The following is a 21,429-nucleotide window of genomic DNA, read 5'->3' on the forward strand; positions in this document are numbered from 1 at the left end:
AGTGTTGAATTCTTAGGGTGCAGATCTTCTGTCAGGAAGTCGTTGTTACTGAAGTGTAGCTTGGAGTTGAGTGTTGGGACGTTCTGATGCAGCTGACTACATGAGAATTTGCTTGGGAAATTGAAACTTCCAACATAGTCAGAGATTTGAGTGGTTCTGACTGACCTAGCTGTGTAGTTAGCTAAAAATTTGCCTAACAAATTAGAGAGCAAGAACTGCAGGTGCTGGAGTTGGAGTAAATTCAGTGGGGAGGTGGAGGAACACAGCAGGTCAGGCAGCATCAGAGTCCCGATGAAGAGTCCCGACTTGAAACGTTGATTTTTCTGCTCCTCTAATGCTGCCTGACTTGTTGTGTTCCCCCAACTCCATACTGTATTGACTTAAGTGAATTAAAGCCCAGCTGGTTATAAAACTGACCTTTCTAACCCTGTGCCCATATCACCCGTGGTTACCAGACAACCTTTGCATTCATACCCACCTCACCCTGTCCTTGATTCCCCATCTTGCATCTCAATACTGTGGATGTCAAAAAGCCTGAATTGCAGCCCCCAGTTCTCTCCCCCCTCCTCAACCACAGATTTCCCCCCTTGATTTACCATAATCTTGTTCCCTCCATACCCTAAATGGACCTGACCCAAGTACCACCTCCCCTTGTGGTTGCACACTATTCCAACCTACCCTAAGGCCTCACCCACCCACCTGGCACCCTCGCAAACTAGCATCATATCTCCCTACCCACCTGTTACCTTGGTGCTATAGCCAAGCACTCACCTGGCATCCTATTCCCACTCTCTAGGGAATCTTCATCCTTCAACTCTACCCTTCTACCCACTTAGCATCCTGGTGTAACATACCTTATACACTTACTCCTTTGACAGCTGCTGAGGGAAAATTTTTTAATGGCTTTTTGCATAGATCTGTAGCTCGGATTATGGATGAGGTTGTTGACTTGCTTGCCGAGCTGGCTTGTTTTCGTTCAGACATCTCATCATCATGCTAGCTAACATCATCAGTGAGGCCTTTGATGAAGTGATGTTGCTCTACTCCGCTTGGAATTTACACTGTGCATCTGTTATGGTGAGTTGTCATTTCCGATTCTGTTCTATATGGGTTTGTGTATGGGATCCAATTCTATATGTTTGTTGATTGCATTATGGGTTGAGAACTATCTCATGTATGTCTGTATAATAAAATGTGAGGCTGGATGAACACAGCAGGCCAAGCAGCATCTCAGGAGCACAAAAGCTGACGTTTCGGGCCTAGACCCTTCATCAGAGAGGGGGATGGGGGGAGGGAACTGGAATAAATAGGGAGAGAGGGGGAGGCGGACCGAAGATGGAGAGTAAAGAAGATAGGTGGAGAGGGTGTAGGTGGGGAGGTAGGGAGGGGATAGGTCAGTCCAGGGAAGACGGACAGGTCAAGGAGGTGGGATGAGGTTAGTAGGTAGCTGGGGGTGCGGCTTGGGGTGGGAGGAAGGGATGGGTGAGAGGAAGAACCGGTTAGGGAGGCAGAGACAGGTTGGACTGGTGGTGGGATGAGGTTAGCCTCCCTAACCGGTTCTTCCTCTCACCCATCCCTTCCTCCCACCCCAAGCCGCACCCCCAGCTACCTACTAACCTCATCCCACCTCCTTGACCTGTCCGTCTTCCCTGGACTGACCTATCCCCTCCCTACCTCCCCACCTACACCCTCTCCACCTATCTTCTTTACTCTCCATCTTCGGTCCGCCTCCCCCTCTCTCCCTATTTATTCCAGTTCCCTCCCCCCATCCCCCTCTCTGATGAAGGGTCTAGGCCCGAAACGTCAGCTTTTGTGCTCCTGAGATGCTGCTTGGCCTGCTGTGTTCATCCAGCCTCACATTTTATTATCTTGGAATCTCCAGCATCTGCAGTTCCCATTATCTCATGTATGTCTGTGTTTGGCTTGGGCTACTGCAGTTACATTGTCCCAGTTAAACGGATAGCCTTCGTTGTCTGAGTATACTGACATTGGGGAAAATTCGTCAAATTTCACTTGGACAATGAGGCCATTAATTTAACTGGGACAAAGTAACCATAGTAGCCCAAGCCAAACATAAACAAGCACAAGAATTCCTAGAGGCATGGTTGGTCGCCTGTAATAAAATCCACAAACTCATAGAATTGGACCCCATATACATACCCGTACAGATCCAAACCAGAAATGACACAATTCACCATAATGGACCGGACAGTATAAATTCGAAGTGAGGTAGAAAAACATCACTTCATCGGTGGCCTCACTATTGATGTTACCTAGCAAAGTGACAAAATGTCTGAACGAAAACAAGCCAGCTAGACCAACAAGTCAACAACCTCAAAATTTTGTTACCGATTAAACAATGGATACTGAAGCTACTGTTGTAAAAGGGGGCATGTTTTCACCGATCTACTCCAGTGCTTTGTGTGTGGATAACTGGACTGAGCTGAGAATGCACTTGCTTTAGAAGTTCAGTCGCAAAACTTGGTTAAACTTAAGGGAGTAACTTCTACTTTGATCTAGGTTGGAAGTTGGGAATCTGACTAATCGAAAGTTTGAGGCACATGCCTGAGCATATACAGGTTTATTTGGATTGCAGTGTGTTTTTAAGGCTCCTAAACGGCGTGCAGAATATTCACACACAGCTCCAATTTGAAATATGATTCTTCTCATATTGGATGAGGTCAAGTTAGAGGTACCTTTCACCCATGCTTGTAACAATGACTCCCCCTGTTAAAATGAAATCCAGGCATAATTTAGCAACTGGTTCGGGTACCTCTTCCCAACTTGCATTGCCGTAAGGCATCCACTCCAAAATATGGCTAATATAAACATATCTGAAAAAACTTATTGTTGTTGCTAGCATCTTTGCCATCATCTTGATTGTTGCCATTCTCAGTCCTAAGATCCCTGAACTTGAAGGTTCTCGATTTGTTCCCATCAGATTCAGGAAGACCTTCCTCTTGAGGAATTGTTCTCCTTCCTGATCCCATCCTGCAATATTTGTCCCCCCTCCCTGCTCTGACCCTGATCACTCCCTGATCCACACAATTCCATTCCTGAGAACCAACCTCCTGTGAGTTACTGCACTAGCAGAAGCACTTAACTCATACTTGCTCGCTTGTACACCACACCATCTTCACTGGTTTTACCTCATTGAAATGCGAACGGTCCCCTACCTACTAAAGGAATGGAGAAGATAAATGAGTGCTTGTGAGAAAGACAGGCTATCCAGTTTCAATGTCGAGAAATATTACATCACCTAGATGCTTGCAACATACAAGCAGATATTGTCAATGTGAGTCAATTCTGGGACCAACAAATTTTAGAAATGCCACTAATCTCTAGAGGGTTTCTAAGGTGAATTTGTATGCGTATCATAGCATTGTTCCTCATTAAAGTAACTTGCACTCAATAATAAACACGGAAATGCTGGAGAAACGTAGCTGATCTGGCAGCATCTGTGGAGAGGGAAACTGAGTTAATATTTCAACTCCAGTATGACTCTTCAGAAGTCATCCTGCATTTCTTCTGGGAGACGTTGTCAGGTCCAAAATACTGGTAAAGGATCATCTTCAACAATGGACAGTAATGCACTATTATGAATTCTGTGTTCTCCTGTCACATCTTGCCAGTACAAAATGATCAGAGGTGTAGATAGAGTGGACAGCTAGAGACTTTTTCTAAGGTGGTTTTCCTCAGGTTCCTATTACAAGGGGGGCTTAGTTTTAAAGTGAGTGGTGATAGATATTGGGGAGATTTCAGAGGTAGGCTCTTTACTTAGAGAGTTGTAAGGGCATGAATGCATTGCCGGAGAGGGTAGTGGAGTCAGTCTCGTTAGGGTCACTTAAGCTGCTATTAGATAAGCAGTGGAATGACAGTATAAGGTAGGGATGGAGGTTAGATAGACCTTAGGTTTAGGGTAAAAGTTCGGCACAACATCGTGGGCTGAAGGGCCGGTTCTGTGCTGTACAGTTCTATGATCTATGTGTACCAGGCAAAGACTTGAAATACTGATGTGATCAGATTGGTCCTTGATCTCACAGCAGATTTGCTGTACAGTCTAGTGATGGTGTACATCTTGCTCATTTTGTTGGGAATTAAACTCCTTTTAATTTTTTGGCTTTTCACCCACAGACAAGAAGGCAACTAGGTAATCAGCTACCAGCCTTAACTCATCAGTCCTGTTCTGAGCTAGCTACTGTAAGATAGGAGAACAAATGATTTGGAATCGCAACTAATTATTTTTCCAATGGGCATCATTACTATGTCAGCCAGAATCTGGAGTCAAAATTCAATGATTTGTTCTTACAAAGTTGAAACGAAGTACAATTTTAAGTGTGTCAAAGTGAACATAGAACTTTAGTCACCAGCTGAAGCTGGACCAAATTGTTTGCAATCTTGAAGTGGTACATGATCCTAAAGTTTGGCTTTCAACCCTATAATTTTACCATCACAAGGCCATGTACTTTCATCATGTGCACCCCGGCCTCAAGATATTTGCTGCTAAAACCCTCATCCATGTCCTTGTTACCACCAAATCTGACTATTCTGATGCTCTGGACAGTCTTCTACCTAACACTCTGTAAACCTGAGCTCATTCAAATCTGTCTGTGGCTTAATTTTCAGCAAATCCTGTTTATCTCTGTGCATACTGACGTACGTTGACTCTGTTTGGAAATGCTTTGAATATAAATGGCCTTATTCAAATTCCTTCAGCCACTCCTAATCTTTGTATCTTCCTCCAGTCCTGCAACTCTCTGAGGGTTCTTATTTTCCTCCAACTCTAGCTTCTCATGCAGCCTCAATTTTCATCACTTCACCATTGTTGGCTCTACCTTCAGCCTAGGTGTATGGCTGTAAATTTTGGAATTCCCTTTCTAAACCTCCCATAAGACTCTCCTTAAAACCAATTCCTTTTATAAAGCTTTTTGTTCCATGTCTTGATGCTTCTACCTGGATCACTGTCAGGTTTTGTGTGAAAATCACTTTGGCGAAGCCTTGGAAATTTAAATTTGTGTATGAGGTGCTCTGAACAAAAAGTGAGTTGCTCATGTACCATGAGAAACATCATTCATTTGTAATCAAGCTCATACATTCGACAGGTAATGCATAAAGTGTTCTCCAATCCATTTCAGCTCCTGAGAAAAGAATTTGAATCTGAACTTCCTCTTCCTTGTAATTACTAAAATAAAGACAAATGCAGTGTATATTTAGCCATGCAGCTTGTATTATACAATTTGAGCTAGGTTATGTTAACTTCGAGACCTCAAAAATAGTATTTAATTATTCCATGAGTTTCACTTTCTATTCATTTAAATAGAAAAGGATGGACCCTGGTTAGTTCAAAACAGGTTACAGAAGATGCCAGTTTAAGTGATTTTTTTTTTTATAAACAGTCCGGTATAGATAAGTTTCTATAGCATGCAGTAAGCACACTTTGGTCCCTCAGTATGAAACGGCAGCCATGATAAATTTAAGAAAGAAAATTCAATATTAATGTGAAAGGCAGTTAACATTGATCCATAGAATTAGAAATAATTATTAAATCAATGGTAGCTTCCCTTTTTTTTAACTGGTGTCTGTGAAGTTTGGGTGCTGTTAGATTCCTCGGTCTGTTGTATATGGAGCAGTGGATGCAGGATCAGTTGTTAGTTTAACTCTGAGGTAGATACATTTTTGTTAAGGAAAGTTGTTAAGGGATATGGGCCAAAGGCAGGTATATGGAGTTAGGCCACAGATCAGCTATGATGTCATTGAATGACTAGCAGGTTCAAGGGCTAAATAGCCTACTCCTGTTCCTATGATCCTGTACAGTCTTCTAAACTTAACAGCATTTAGATTTTCAAAAGAATTCTCGGGTGATTTTTAAACCAATAATGTATGAACAAAACCTATTTTCCTTTATTGCAAGGATGAATATAACAGTCAGGAAGCAGCAAGAATTGTGGAAAGGGAACAGATGAACAGAAATTATAGCCAACTGGTTGATGAGATTGAACTCCTTCGTGTGCAGTCTGAAAGAGAGCATCTAGACACGCAAAACCTTAAACGAGAAATTTCTGTGGTCAGAAATGAGAACCACCGACTTCAGCAGGTGGCAGAGGAGGAGGTCAAAAAAAAGAAGTCAGCAGAGCTGGATGCTAGGAGGTGGAAGAAAGAGTTTCGCAAACTCACTATGGACCAGCAGGAGAAAGTAAGTTCTCACTAAATGACCATGAGCTAAAAGCTGATTTTGTTAATTTGCATGAAAAAAATAATAAGGAAGATGTTTGAGTTATAGGTTATAGTTAGTTTATTTATTCCTAGTCACTGCTGAGTTTAAGCTTCCAGAAAAGCGGGGTAAGAAAGTATGAAAAAATTTGCAATAGTTATACCAGGCCATGCAGAAGTAAATCAGCCCTCATTTTAAAGTGTCTTTTCTTGGTTTTTATGTTTATATTATTACCATAAATTTCTCTGAATTTAGAATTGCAACTTCCTGTGCAAAGTTCTCAGTGCTATGCTTATTTTCTGTCACCTAGTGAGAATTGTTGTGTGTGTATTTGCCTTTAGAAAGCTTGACCTTTAAAGGACACCATGTTGGTATACAATGTGCAACTAACCTACCGGTCAGTCTGGCTGTGGTTACAAGCTGCACACACAAACCAGTTGCTGTGCTGTATTGTCTATTTTTTAACTTATGTATGTTGCTGTTTTAAATAAACTGAGCCATGGACCTAATCAGTCCTGATTGGTTATTACAAAAGTGTGGAGCTGGATGAACACAGCAGGCCAAGCAGCATCTCAGGAGCACGAAAGCTGACGCTTCGGGCCTAGACCCTTCGTCTAAGCCCGAAACGTCAGCTTTGGTGCTCCTGAGATGCTGCTTGGCCTGCTGTGTTCATCCAGCTCCACACTTATGTTATCTTGGATTTTCTAGCATCTGCAGTTCCCATTATCACTGGTTATTAGACTGGTATCAGAAACATGATATGAAGATGTCATTTTACCATTTCACCATATTGTGGACATTATCACTTACGATGGAGCCACAAAAAATTGGCGTGTAAGTATGAAGTCCTAATTTTCAGTTGTGTTGAGAATTGGGAAGGTATGAGTCAAACTGACCTGATGTTATCATCTTGAAACCTGAGCAGTTTTTGAATTCTTCACCTTATCTCCGTAAGCCTGTTCAGTTACTTAACTGAAGCTCGGAAACAAGGTGGGATTAATTAATATCCTAGTAAAGGATTATCTAGGGAAGCGTGATCATAACGTGCTAGAATTTCAAATCCAGTTGGAAGGTTAGAAGCCAGTGTCTCAACAACAATCTGAGTTACATAAAAATAATTACATTGGCATGAGGACGGATCTGATCCTAATAGACTGCGTAAGAAGATTAAAAGGTACCACAGTTAATGAGCAGTGGCACGTGTTAAAGGAGATACTCGATTTCTCCCAACCAAAATATATTCTAGAAGGGACGGAAGATTGTAAGAGAGGGAGAAAACATGGCTGAGCATACTATATTGTAAAGGTGAATGGCAAATCTTGAAGATTGGAAAAACCTTTAAACATCGATAAATAGTTAGTAAAATTGTCACAAAAAGAGCAAAAGTTAATTATGAAAGCAAACTAGTGCAAAATATAAAAACTGATAGCAACAGCTTCAATATGTCCATAAAAAGGAAGAGTTACTAAAGTGAATGCAGGCCCTTTGGAGGATGAGACTGAAGAGTTAATAGTGGGGAACAGAAATGGCAGAGTCATTGAATTATATTTTGCTTCTGTTTCACAGGGGAGAATACTAGTACCATCCCTGTCGTATCAGGTAATGTAGAGGCTATGGAAAGGGAGGAGCTTAGAACTGTCATCATCACCTGGGAAGAACCACTGAGCAAACTAATTTGATTAAAGACAGACAAGTCCCCAGAGCTTGCATCCTAGGATCTTAAAGGAAATGGCAGCAAATATAGTGGATCCATTGGGTATAATATTCCAAAATTCCCTGGATGCTGAAAATTTGCTATGTGACACCCTTATTTGAAAAGGGGGTGGGGGGGAAGGCGGAAAACAGGAAACTACAGGCCAGTTAGTTTAATATCTTGTTGGGAAATTGTTTGAATCTATTATTTAGGAAGTAGTAACAGCACCTTTGGAACGTCAAAATAAAAAGTCAACATGGTTTTGTGAAATCTAAATAATAATTTTGACTACTTTGCTAGAATTCTTTTGAAGACTTGATTTGATTGGATTCATTGTCACATGAATCTAAGTACAGTGAAAAGCTTTGTTTACGAGCAGCACAGGCAAATCATCGGGCAAAGGAAAAGTTGGATAGAGGCATACAGGCTTTATCACACAGGGCATGCACTAGGCAAGATCAACATTAACAAGATCGGGGTTATTTGAAGTTAGAGAATCATTCATCAGTCTAATAAAGACACAGAACAGGTTGTTCTTGACCGTTCTGGTGCATGTTCAAGCCACTGTATCTTCTGCCTGATGGAAGAGGTTATCAGAGACCATTACTGGAGTGGGATAGGTCTTTGTTGGCAGCCTTTCTATGGCAATGTTCTATATAAGTGGAGTCTGTGGCTGGAAGGTTGGCTTCCATGATGGTCTGGGCTGTGCGCACAACCTTCTGCAGTTGCCATACCAGGCCATTATACACTGGGACAGTAGGTGAAAATTAGTGAGAGTCATGCCAAATTTCCTGAGCCAGCTGAGGGTGAAGAAGCGTTGTTGTGCCGCCTTGACCATTGCATTTACACAAAGTCCAGGACAGGTTGACGGTTATTGTGACTCCCAGGAACTTGACGCTTTCAACCCTTTCCACCTCCACTCCATTGGTGTAGATGGGGGCTTTTTCTCGTCCTTTCTTTCTGAATTCCATGATCGGCACTTTAGTTTTGCTGATGTTGAGAGAGAGGTTGTTATCGTTGCACTGTCAGCAAGCACTGTCTCTCCCTTCTGTATTCTGCCTTGTCGTTGTTTGATATTCGCCCCACCGCTGTAACAAACAGTGTGGATAATGGAGGTCCTGTAGGGTGTCAGAGCTTCTAGAAGTTATATGATAACATGCTGCACAAAAAAGTTAATGTACAAATTATGACCACATGGGGTTAGAGGCAATTTATTCACTTTGGATAAAGAATTGAACATCCGAGAGAAAACAGCGAGCCGGGATTAGTGGGTCTTTTTCTGGTTGGCAAGATGTAACTAGTCGGGTGTTACAGATTTTGGTGTTTGCTCTCCAACTGTTTACAATCCACATTAATAACTTGGATGTGGGGATAGAAAGTACTATAGCCAAATTTGGCGATGACACAAATGGGTGGGAAAGTAAGTTGCCGTAAAGAAATATACAATGGATACAAGTAGTTGAGGACATGGACCAAAATCTGGCAGATGAAATTTGTGTGGATAAGTGTGAGATTATCCATTTTGGTAAGAGGAGTAGATAGGAAACCTATTATCTAAATGGAGAGAAACTTCAGCATATCTTAGTGCAAAGGAATGTGAATGTCCTTGATTAGTGAGAAAGCTGAAGACTAGTATGTGGGTACAGGTAAGAAAGAAGGCAAATTGAATTTTGCGATTTATTGCTGAAGAAATAGAAGGGAAGTGTTGCTTCAACAGTACAAGGCATTAGTGAGACCACACTTGGAATATTGTGTACAATATTGGTCCCCATACTTGAGGAGGGATGTAGTTATATTTGAGGCAGTTTAGAGGAGGATGACTGGATTGATTCTAGAGAGGAGAGGGTTGTCTTATGAAGACAGACTGAGCAATTAGACCTATACTCTTGGAGTTCAGAAAGATGAGGGAAGATCTCATTGAGATGTGTGATGCTAAAGGGCTTGACAAAGTAGATGTAGAAAGGATGTTTCCTTGTGGGTAATGGAAGGTCATTAGTTTTAGGGTAAGGGTGATAGCATACTTAAAATGGATAAGAAGAAATAACTTCTTTCAAAGGATTGGAAATCTGTAGAATTCAGAACCCTAGAGTATGATGGATGCTGGGAATTTGAGGAGGACATAGACATTTTTGTACATTTGTAATGGGTTAAAGGATTATTGAGAGCAGGTGAAAAAGTAGAGCTGTGGCCAAGATGAAATCTGTCATAATCGTATCAAATGGCAGAGCAGGCTCAAAGGGCTGAATTACCTGCTTCTACTCCACGTTCTTATGTTTCTGTCTAAGAAATTGCAAATTGCCAATGGGACGGGGAGGGGTCAGAATACCAGCTGGCAGGGAGCTGATGCGTATTTGCTGATCACAGGAAAAGTGGCTATATAGACACTTGGCAGTACCAAACAGATGAAATTAAGTCCGTAGAAAATAGTCCATTTTTGTTGTATGCCCTGAGCAATTGCTATCTGAAAGCTACTGGGTGGAAGAGTATGGTTGACTTGTTTCAGTTAATTGGGCAGATGCAACAGTGTGTACTTTGCACCAAGAATGAAAACAAAAGCATCAAACACGTCTGTAAAGCTTGAGGCTTTTACTGGTCCCATACAAAATGTGAACTGTCACTGTAATGTCACTATTCCATGCAAGGTTCCAACTAGAAGGCACTTCAGGAATCTCAGAAAGCTGTGCAAACAGTGTCTTTAAATTGATAAATGTCCAAGGGAGAGATTCACTAACTTGGAATGAAACTGTGATTTAACAGTAATCGAACACAATGGCACTGCTACATTTTCAAAGTGTTAAGGGGGATTAAAATGCAGCAATTTTATCTTCTGACCATCTATTTCTCAGTCCACCTCTGGCTACACTGATGCTCCTCACCAGTGTGCACTGTTTCAGATATGACAGCTATATCACTGCTTGTAAATGCGTTAGTGAGAGGGTAAAGTGCAGTACTGGTTTGTTCAGAGCTATGGGTACTATTGGGGTGTTGCACTTCCAGACTATGGTGGAAAAAAACACCAGAGTATAACCTGAGTTGGAACCCCAGTGCTGCAAAGCTGTCTCCTTTTGGATAAGACATTAAACTGACACCGGATCTGCTCTCTGGGCGAACGTACCCAATTCTATGGCACTATTCATGGAAGAACAGAGGAGGCCTAGTGTTCCGGAAAAAATATTATCCCTCAACAAAAATTACCAGAAATTATTATCATGCCACTCATCTCATGCTGTTCATTGAACATTGATATATACAAATTTGTTGCAACGTTATTCTACCTCCTAGCAGTGAATGCACTTCAATCTTAAACATCTTGACATGCCCCAAGGTTATGAAAGCCATATATGAACACATGGTTGTTTTTGGACAGCAGGACTATGATAACAAGTTAAAAAGGGAGTTTTCAAGATGTTAGCATTACAGGGTTTTCACTTGTATACTGTAGTTTAATTATGTATCCAACTTGAACACAGTGTTATGATGAAGGCTGGTTCCTTTCTGAGCCCAATCTTTCATGCCCAAGGTTAGGTTTCATACAGTATCTGATTTAATATTAGAAACAATTCAGCCAGGTTTCTCTCATCAACAAAGAGTTGCTAGTTATTACCAATAAGCACACAGAATGCTGGAGAATTTCAACAGCAGCATCTATAGAGAGAGAAACAGAGTTAACATTTTGAGTCTGCTGTGACACTTGCTTAGAACTTAGTTGTACTGGACTTGAAACGTTAACTTTGTTTCTCTCTTAACAGATGCCGTCAAATCTATTAAGTTTCTCTGTTTGTTTCAGATTTCCAGCACCTGCAGCATTTTTCTCTTGTTATAAATAGCAGCTATGGTAACAAACATACAAAGATTATTAACAAAAGTAGGCCTAGGTATGAAAAGATTGCTATGACTTGTACTCTAACATCCTTAACATGAGGCAAAAATAAGTAACAGATAAACAGTAATCAAACACTCAGCAGAGCACATCTGGCGGCAAATGCGATCAGACAGATCCTATGGATTTCTCAGTAATCCCCTTTCAGATATTAGTGATACCGTGGCTTAGCAAATCTCATTAAAATTTCACAAGGGGTTATGATTATGCACTTGCATTATGCTAGCCTTGAAACTTCCTCAAAAGCCTCTTTACCATGGACCGCCTGAGGTACTGCAATCTCATGTACCAGTGGCCACCTTCCTTTCCTGACGTTATACTCTGCTGGAATCTTGGAAACGACTCTTCCAATACCTACCAGCACAATTTTATCTTTACAGAACAGCATATATCAGTCAGTACTGCCCCTCCTTTTTTTCCTGAGCGTCAATGTGGTTCAGTAGTATGAATTCTGCTTTAGGGGATTCAACCCCTATTCTCTGCTGCTTTGGAATCCTTAACCGTTCCTCATACTTGCCTGAGCTTTCACTGTTAGGAATGCTGAGTTGAGGTTTTTTTTCATATATTGGTTGAGGGTGTCACTGGCAAGACCAATATTTATTTCCTAATTTCCCAGAGGGCAGTTATGAGTCAACTACATTGCTGTGGGTCTGGAGTCACATGTAGGCTAGACCAACTAAAGATGGCAGATTTCCTTTCCTAAAGGCCATTACTGAACCAGTGGGTTTTGTTCCCCAACAAATGACAATGGTTTCATGGTCATCATCAAACTCTCAATTCCACGTTTCTTAAAATTTGAATTCAAATTCCATCATCTGCCATGGTGGAATTCAAACCTGGGTCACCAGAACATTATCTGGGTCTCTGGATAAATAGTCTGGTGATAATACCACTAGGCCATCACCTCCCCCGTGGGTTAAAGGATGGTGTTATCTGCCTGCCATGGCACTATTCAGATACAAGCCTGGAAGTGCTGGTATCCCAGCAAAGGTTTCCTCGATCACTGTTGTAAAAACAAATCCTAATTGGCTGTTTATCTTATTGCCATTTTTAAAAGCTTGCTGTGAATAAATTAGCTGTTGTGTTTATCTCCAAAGCCATGGCACGCTTTCAAAATATACTATCATTATCTGTGAAGTGCTTTGAAATCTCATGAAATGTAAAAGGCAAATGTTTTCATTATTTTAATCAGTGTTATTGAAACCTAAGTCAGGAGTAGATGTGTAACATTCTGATGGCAATGACTTTGTGACGTGCATACTTCAGCCAGCTACCATATATCTGCAGCTTTCATGAGAGCCACTGTCATGTTTTGTATCTAATCACCGTTCCTGTGGGCAGTGTATGCAGTGTTTTTTCTAATCACTGTCTTTTACTGTACTTTAGGGAAAATGATTGGAATGCCAAAGAAAGCTTCACCTTATCACTGTGTTATAAAACATATTATTTGTGTACTGCACTCCTCCTCACAATCCGTATTCTGTCTCCTAATCTGCTTTGCAATCTACAATTTTTAAAATCCTCAATACCTTTGCTTGACGAAACATTGTTTAACTCCATGGTAACTTACTAGAACGTGGCCACATGCCTTCAAATCGCAAACTGCAATCTTTTCAAAGTTGTTACTGTGGCAGATGTCCTGCTCCTCGCGCTGGCCAGGATGTCAGTAGGAGAGCCCATTTTCACTGCAAATTGCTTGATGTGCACATTAAAATCAGTTCTGAAAGATCCATCTGGCTTGGTTGTGGACAGTTTCAGCAGGGACATAGCCTGCAGAAAACTTATCTCACAGAGAAATAGTGGAGGAATGAAGCAACATTTAAACCAGGAATCAGCATGTAACTTTGAAAATGGAACATAAATAGAAGCAAGAGTTAGTTATATAGCCCTTCATGTTTTTCCTACCCTTCAATGAGACTGATGTACCTCAAATCCACATTCCTGCACTATCCTATATGCTTTAATTTTGTTGGTGTCCAACATTTATTGATCTCCATCATGAATATATTCAGTGACTAACCATGCAGTTTCTTGGGATAGAGAATTTCTAAAGAGTCAAAGCTGCTGAATGACAACATTTCTCCCCCTTCTTATGCCTCTTATTCTGACATTAGTCCTATTTCTAGGCCTTCAACTGTGGCAAATATCCTTTCAGCATATTCCCCACTAAACATCTTCATACATCTTTGTGTTACTTCAGGCAAAAATTTCCTTGCCTTCCTGACATGAAGTGTTGTTTAATGGTTCTTTGGAATGAATTCCATTTGGTTGAGAAAAAGTGGGAGGAGGCTAGAATGCAGCATTAAACTCAGCAGTCGAACTGGTTGGGCCGAATGTCCAAGATCTGTACCATTTATCTCATGAATGCAGTGAGGCAGAGAACACAAACCTTTTTTTAAAAAACATTTAAGTCAGAATGTTTTGTGCCTGACCTCAATGGTGAAATCATCATATTGACAGTCTTTATTTCAATAACCCATGTAGTATTTTATACTAATGAGTCATGTTATGTTGATAGTAAGCTATATACTGAGTAGAAATAAAATGTAAGGAATAAGATATTCAACAAGATATTTAAGAGCTTTTAAGATGGAGAAATATGTTGAAATTGAGATTTGATACCAGAACATGACACAGTGACACTTATTAAGGTGAAACCCTATAGAATTTTGAAATATGTCACATTCTTAAACTACAGTGAAAGAGTCTGATTCCAAATGCCTCTGGATGATTAGCGGACTCCTAAGTTATTTTGTTTTATCTTGCAGATTCACAGCAACATTTTTTTTAAAAACATAAATGCATTGTTTGCAGAGAGAATCAAAGAAATTTAGTAAGTTCACAAGGAAAGCAAAGTTACGTGGAAAATGTAAACAAATTTTACATTTCTTCCTCCTCCCTTCTTTATTACATTGTGTTTTGGTTAGGAAAGGCAGACCAATATTGTGGTGCAGACGTTGAAAACAGAACTGAATGCATTGAAAGACACTTCCAAAAAGAGAGAAAAAGAAATCAAACAAAACATGAAAATGCTGGCTAACATTATTCTGGTGAGATGTTAAATATATTTCTTTCAAGAAAGTACAGCTGGAGGTTTTAGACAATTGATGTTTAGTACTCCTTCCTTACACGTTATTTAAAATGTTTGTTTTTCTAATGTTAGAAGAAGTCAGCCATAACAACCTATATGGTAACTTCTTTGTGTTTTACATACGGGAACCCTGAAAGGAACAGACTTCAAACTAGTTAATGTGGGAGAGTTCGGAGAGATGGTTAAAAATTATGGAAAGAAACAAATCTCATTGAGGTATTTGTAGAGGTGGAGGGGGAATGAAGTACTTTCAGTGAGTAGGTTGGGGAAGATGAAGGACCCATTAATGATGAAGGTGGTGGAAGGGAGTTGTTGGGGTGAGGGGTGCGATTGGAGGTCATAAGTGGTGTGACATACACCCAATGTCATCTTGGAGGACTCACATTTTAGGCAAAAAGATTTTAAGAAGACAAGAAGGTTTTATGAAGTTTACTACTGAGCAGAGCTATGGAGGGATTTGAAAAACAGGATAATGACTTTAAATCTAATGTGTCTAGGGTTGTGAACCAGTGCCTGATAGCTCAGCAGGACTTAATATAGTATAAGATATAGCCATTTGAATTTTGAACCTGTCAGCAGAGGAAGTTGGAAGGGTTTGCATTTTAAAAATCAAGCACACTGCTTTAAAAATAATATAGACAAGAATATTAAAAGAGTAATGATAAAATACTAATGGTGATGCATAGGATAAAACAAGGTGCAGATCCTTGTCTACTCGATGATTTCAGTGATGTGCTATGTGGAATTCAGTGTTATTTTCTGATACTGGAAGGCTCAAAGTTATAGTTTTAGCTCATTAAGCAACAAAAAATGTTCTTAAGTGTGTTTTCATTTGATGTTCTAACATCCTAATTGTAGCTGATTACCTTACAATGGTATCCTTATGGTTGGGTGTTAACTGTGCACAATTATCATATTATTTCACTCAATCCTGTCCAAATGATATAATTATGACCTTGGTTTAAGTGGATTCACAGTATTTTAGTGGTTGAATACTAGACTAGCAACTTGCAAACCATGAATTCAAATTTATCAATGGTAAGCTGACAAGCTGAATTCATTAGGCTAGGTAATTTGTGACATAGCACTGGATGAGAGGGAAAAAAATATTACCTAGCTCTCACATGTCTTCAGCAGTGGGAGTTTTTTTAAAAAAATCATGGCCAGGCAGGTTTTTATTGTCCTTCCCTAATTGCCCAGCCGGCAATTAAGAGCTAATGATACTGCTGTGGGTCTGGAGTTACATGTTGGTCAGATTGGGTTACCTGCCTTTCCCTACAGGATAGTGATGGGTTTTTCCAACAACTGATAATGGTTTCATGGTCATCATATGCCACTTTTACTCAGTCTGGCATGTATGCAACTCCATTTCTTCACTGCATGACTAATTCTTAAGTGCCCTTGCAAGTCATTCAGTCATTCAGCAACTGCTTTCATCAAGACGGTCAAGCACTGATTTCTCAGTCAATAAATGCTGCCTCAGTCACGTAATGAAAGTTTTTGGAAAAAAAAATTGCTTTCTTCGCTTTTATTGTTTGGCTATCCTGCTCAAGTATATGTTTAAAAATTCTTTTGCTTTGAAGTTCAACTGAGATTGTTTGATTACTATATTCTCACCTAGGATATGAAGTTGGTGCACTCTGATTTATCTGCCAAAGGACCGTCTGACAAAGGAGATTGTGCCAATTCTGTCTGCGTGAGGCGAACTAGTCAAATACTCTCCAAAATAGATGTTATTCTTTCATCCATGGAAGGAATCATTATTTGCCGGGTAATTAAAAATGGAATTTGAAATTTAGCTCATTATATCAACTCATTAATCAAAGTTACATTTTGAGGTGAGAAAGCATTTCGTTTTTTTTTAATATGGCAAAACAAATGTGAGTATAAGGAACACAAGAGTAATTGGCTTGGAGGGCTGGTTATTTGGACTAGAGGCCGGTAACTAGCAGTGGTCCGCAGGGGATCTGTGCTGGGCCCATTCTTGTTGTCATTTATATAAATGATTTGGTTGATAATTTGGAAAGCCTGGTTATTAAGCTGCAGATGGCACCAAAATGGCACCAAAACAGTGGTTAATGAAGAAGATTATCTAAGATTACAAAGGGATCAATTTGCCCAATGGGCTGAGGAGCAGCAGATGGAGTTTAATTTGGATAAATGTGAAATGTTGCATATGGGTGAAACAAACAAGGGCAGGAGTTGCACTGTTAAAGTCGAATCCTGGGTGGTGTCGTTGAACATAGAGGCCTAGGGGTTCAGGTACATAGTTCTTTGAAAGTTGCATCAAAGATAGACAGAGTAGTTAAGGTGTTTAGCTTGCCTTCATTGCTCAGACCATTGAGTATAGAAGTTGGTCATGATGTTGCAGTTCTGCAGGATGTTGATGAGACCTGTTCTGGAGTACTGTGTATAGATTGGGTTGCTGTGCTACAAGAAGGATACAACTGAAATGGAGAGTAGGTTTTTGAGGGGTGGACTTAGGGGTTTATAAAATCCACTCTCCAACTTAATTGTATCCCCTGATGCTGCCTGGCCTGCTGGGTTCTTCCAGCTCCATATTGAACTAATGTGAGTTGAGCAGTCGTTGAGTCAGGTTAGGTTTTTGTATGAGGAAATTCAGAAGCTGAATCTTCAAAAGTGATGTTTTGATGTCACTTGTGGAAGGGGCAATGTTTTAATGGAATTTGATAACCCATGGCGTCACAAACATGAGTGGATTGCTGAGGAATCAGTGGGTTGTGTCTTGTTTGCATCTCCTATTTGATGTGTTCCTTGGGGAGTTTGAACCAGCTTGTCCTTAATCCAATATTTACCTCCTGTTACTTCTGGATGTTAGACTATAAGCACAGCAGTTTGTTTTACATTTCTAGCCTTCTATGTTAAGTTTATTTTGTTGTCTAAAAGGTATGGAATCTAGTCTAACCAACACAATTCTGTGATTCTGCATAAAAGAAGGCCATTTGGCCCACCACATCTGTACTAGTTCTCCAAATTATCATCAGACCTCAGCAGAATTCTTCCACCCATCTCCATAACTCAGTAGATAACAAGATGTGGAGCTGGATGAACACAGCAGGCCAAGCAGCATCATAGGAACAGGAAGGCTGACGTTTCGGGCTAAGACCCTTCATCAGAAATGGGGAAGGGCAAGAGGGTTCTGAAATAAATAGGGAGAGAGGAGGAGGCGGATCGAAGATGGATAGATGAGGAGATAGGTGGAGAGGAGACAGACAAGTTAAAGAGGTGGGGATGGAGCCAGTAAAGGTGAGTGTAGGTGGGGAGGGATGGAGGAGATAGGCCAATCCAGGGAGGCAAGATAGTTGCTGTGGGAGAGGAATCCCCTGAGGTTTGTCCAGAGGGAGGAGGATGACTTCTTCAAATTAGGCATCCCCCACGTACCCTCACCTTTTACTGGCTCTATCCCCGCCTCTTTAACTTGTCTGTCTCCTCTCCACCTATCTTCTCCTCTATCCATCTTTGATCCGCCTCCCCCTCTCTCCCTATTTATTTCAGAACCCTCTTCCCCTCCCCCATTTCTGATGAAGTGTCTAGGCCCGAAACATCAGTTTTCCTGCTTCTAAGATGCTGCTTGGCCTGCTGTGTTCATCCTGCTCCACACCTTGTTATCTCGGATTCTCCAGCATCTCCTACTATCTCCATAACTCAGTACATTATTTTTAGCTTAATAATTAGCTAAAACCCCCTTGAATGCTATGATTGAATCTACCTCAACTGCACTTCTAGGCAGTGCATGTCAGATTTAACTAGTTGCTTTGTTGACAATGTTTTTTCTCATGCTGTAAGTCACATTACATCTGTGCTCTCTTTCTTCATCCTCTTGCAAGTGGGAGCAATTGCTTTCTGTCCAGATTGCACATTATTTTAAAAACTACAATCAAACTTGCTCTTAGCCTTTTCTTCTTCGCAGAACACAGTCTCAACTTCTCTAATCTTCCCTTATAGTTGAAGTTTCCCTGGAAACAATCTTGAAATCTTTTCTACATACTGTCCAATGTGTTCACATACTTCCTACAGAGTGGTACCAACAACTCTGCACAGTACTCCAGCTGAGGTCCAACATGTATTTAATACAGGTTCAACAAAACCTCCTGCTCCAAAATGTTAAACCAAAATGCTGTTGCTCTTAATCAAATTATAACATGAATGTATCACTCTTGTTAGGGATTGTATCATGAATTTAGTGGTCTCATCTAAGACCGTAACTTGAATGGGGTGGACTTATTAAGCATTTAACACTTGAGAGATGTTGTTACCAGAATATTTTGACTTGGATACCCTAAATTACCGTGAACGATCTTCTGATGGTGTACGTCTGGATCTAGAATGCAGTCATTTCTGCTCCTACTCGTGTGTTCCTGAGCAGTAGTCTCGACTATTCTGTGAAACATCTATCTATAGTGCCATGATTTAAAACTGAAGTACATTGGAGTTTAGTGGATAGTTGGGTCTGACCCATTTTCCTGTTTGAGCCTTATTAGAATAAAGTGAACCGTTGGGTTGAAATATCTTCCTTTTTTATATAGCTACCTGATCTATGGCATAAAATAGAGTCATGAGACTGATTCTGATGAACCTATACCTTTAAAAGGAAAGAAGGACGTAAACATCAATAGAGAAAGTGAATGAGTGTTCACATTGGGAGTGAAAAGTAGTAGCACTAGGGGAGGTTAAACATTGGTAGCTATTACTGGTTTAAACTTTCAACAATCGCAAGAAAGATGAGTGCTTCCAGCTAAAAGGAGCTAAGCACCCATGTTAAATTGCAATCAAATACCTGCTTCCTAAATTCTTATTGCTCATACATGGCCGTGGCAAAAACAAGTTGTAAAAGAAATGTCACAGTGATAAGTGACATTAGACTCCTTGACTGCTGTCAGTTGACTTTAATTTACATTATTCTTGAAACTTGTGCTTCTTTAGCAGAAGCTGCAGCAGTCAGAATCAATCTATCGGAAAGTTTCAATGGCTGGATAAAAAGGTCTCCTATAAGACAATAATGCCTCTAATCCCATATAATTTGGTCCTGTTATAACCCTGTTCTGAGGCACAACTAACTCAGTAACGACCCAAAATTTGTCCCTTGCAATGAGGGAAAGGCTGTTGGAATAAGAGAAGCAGGCTTGAAAGGAAGTATACAAGATATATACAGCAGCATTTTAACAAAATGAATTAAAAACTAAAATATCTCCCAGGGTAGTATATCCGCACTGTCAGGTAAAGGTGTGTTAATGTGTAAAATGTAATTCTGTTCTAGGATCCCAACAGTTGTTCTAATGATATGCCGCCAGAAGAGGACATTGATGGTAAAGGAATCACAGATTTGAAAGAAAAAATACCTGCAGCGAGAAATAAAAGGAAACATTCAAAACAAGAGGTGAATTGATATTTGGCATGTTAGTGCAGACTGTTTTAGTATATGAGGCTTGATAAACTGATCATAGAATCCTTTATAGCGTGGAAGGAGGCCATTTGGCCCATCGAGTCCACACCATCCCTCTGAACAGCACCCCACCCACATCCACACCCCAACACTAGCCCTGCAACCCCGCACTTCCTGTGGCTAATCCACGCAGCCTGCACATCCCTGGACACTATGGACAATTTAGCATGGGCAATCCACCTGACTTGTATATCTTGGGAGGAAACCCACGTAGACACAGAATGTCCAAAGTCCACACAGATAGTTGCCCGAGGATGGAATCAAACCTGGCTTCAAGGTGCAGTGAGGTAGCAGCACTAACCACTGAGGCACTTTGCTACCAAGATAAACAACCTTAAAAAAGCAAATCCTATTCCTTTCGACGGAGAATGTATTTGTAAGAACTTAACTGAGCGTCAATTTTTATCTCTATATCTATTGGGTTTTGGTGATTAATTGTTCACTTCCCTATTTGACCTAGTACAATGCAGATGCCATAATGGTACAGTCAACCACAAAACATCAAAAGTGTATGGTGAAGTCTGTCTAGTTTTGGCTGGAGCAATATCACTTATTTTGCAAAGACTTAACCCATGCATATGAAATGCTTTCTCTGGTATTTTAATGAAGATTGTTATCCTTTTTAAAAATAAACAAACAGACTATCAGCTACATTAAAATACCAATGATAAGAATTGATTGTGAGTGTGTTTAAGTATTTACAATAATTTCCCATTTGTTACTATGTATTGTATAGTTGTTGATTAGTTAAGGGGAAAATGGCTCTGAGCTACTGACAAGCACCACACATTAAAAAGGGAGAAACATTTGATAAAGATTTGTACTGTTTCAGGAATGTGCAGCAATTGACCCAAAAGTGAGAGAATCTTTAGGCAATTCTACATCCTCTCACAAAAATAGCAAGGTTAGTGATGTATTAGAGAAATAAAAATGTAAGAGTAAATTTCCTTCCTTGACACTCTTAGTAGAGGCGTAAATTAATTAATTTTACACCAATTAATTTTATGCATGAAAAAACGAGCCTGTACATGCGTAATTTTCCAATCTGTACTTCCTGTGGACATGGTTCTTTGTCAGCAATGCGTAAGCA

At 40.3% G+C, this 21,429-nt stretch overlaps 1 protein-coding gene across 1 annotated transcript in view; it reads left to right on the forward strand.

Moving 5' to 3' along the window:
• The window catches only part of LOC125451991 (uncharacterized), a 112,922-nt gene that overhangs the window by 27,007 nt on the left and 64,486 nt on the right, over positions 1-21,429 (forward strand). The window contains exons 4-7 of the mRNA XM_048529837.2: positions 5,912-6,193; positions 14,712-14,834; positions 16,497-16,646; positions 20,154-20,273. Coding sequence (XP_048385794.2) covers positions 5,912-6,193; positions 14,712-14,834; positions 16,497-16,646; positions 20,154-20,273 — 675 coding nt within the window. The remainder of the gene's footprint in view (positions 1-5,911; positions 6,194-14,711; positions 14,835-16,496; positions 16,647-20,153; positions 20,274-21,429) is intronic.

This window comes from Stegostoma tigrinum, chromosome 5 (genome assembly GCF_030684315.1).
Source record: "Stegostoma tigrinum isolate sSteTig4 chromosome 5, sSteTig4.hap1, whole genome shotgun sequence".
Classification (NCBI taxonomy): domain Eukaryota; kingdom Metazoa; phylum Chordata; class Chondrichthyes; order Orectolobiformes; family Stegostomatidae; genus Stegostoma; species Stegostoma tigrinum.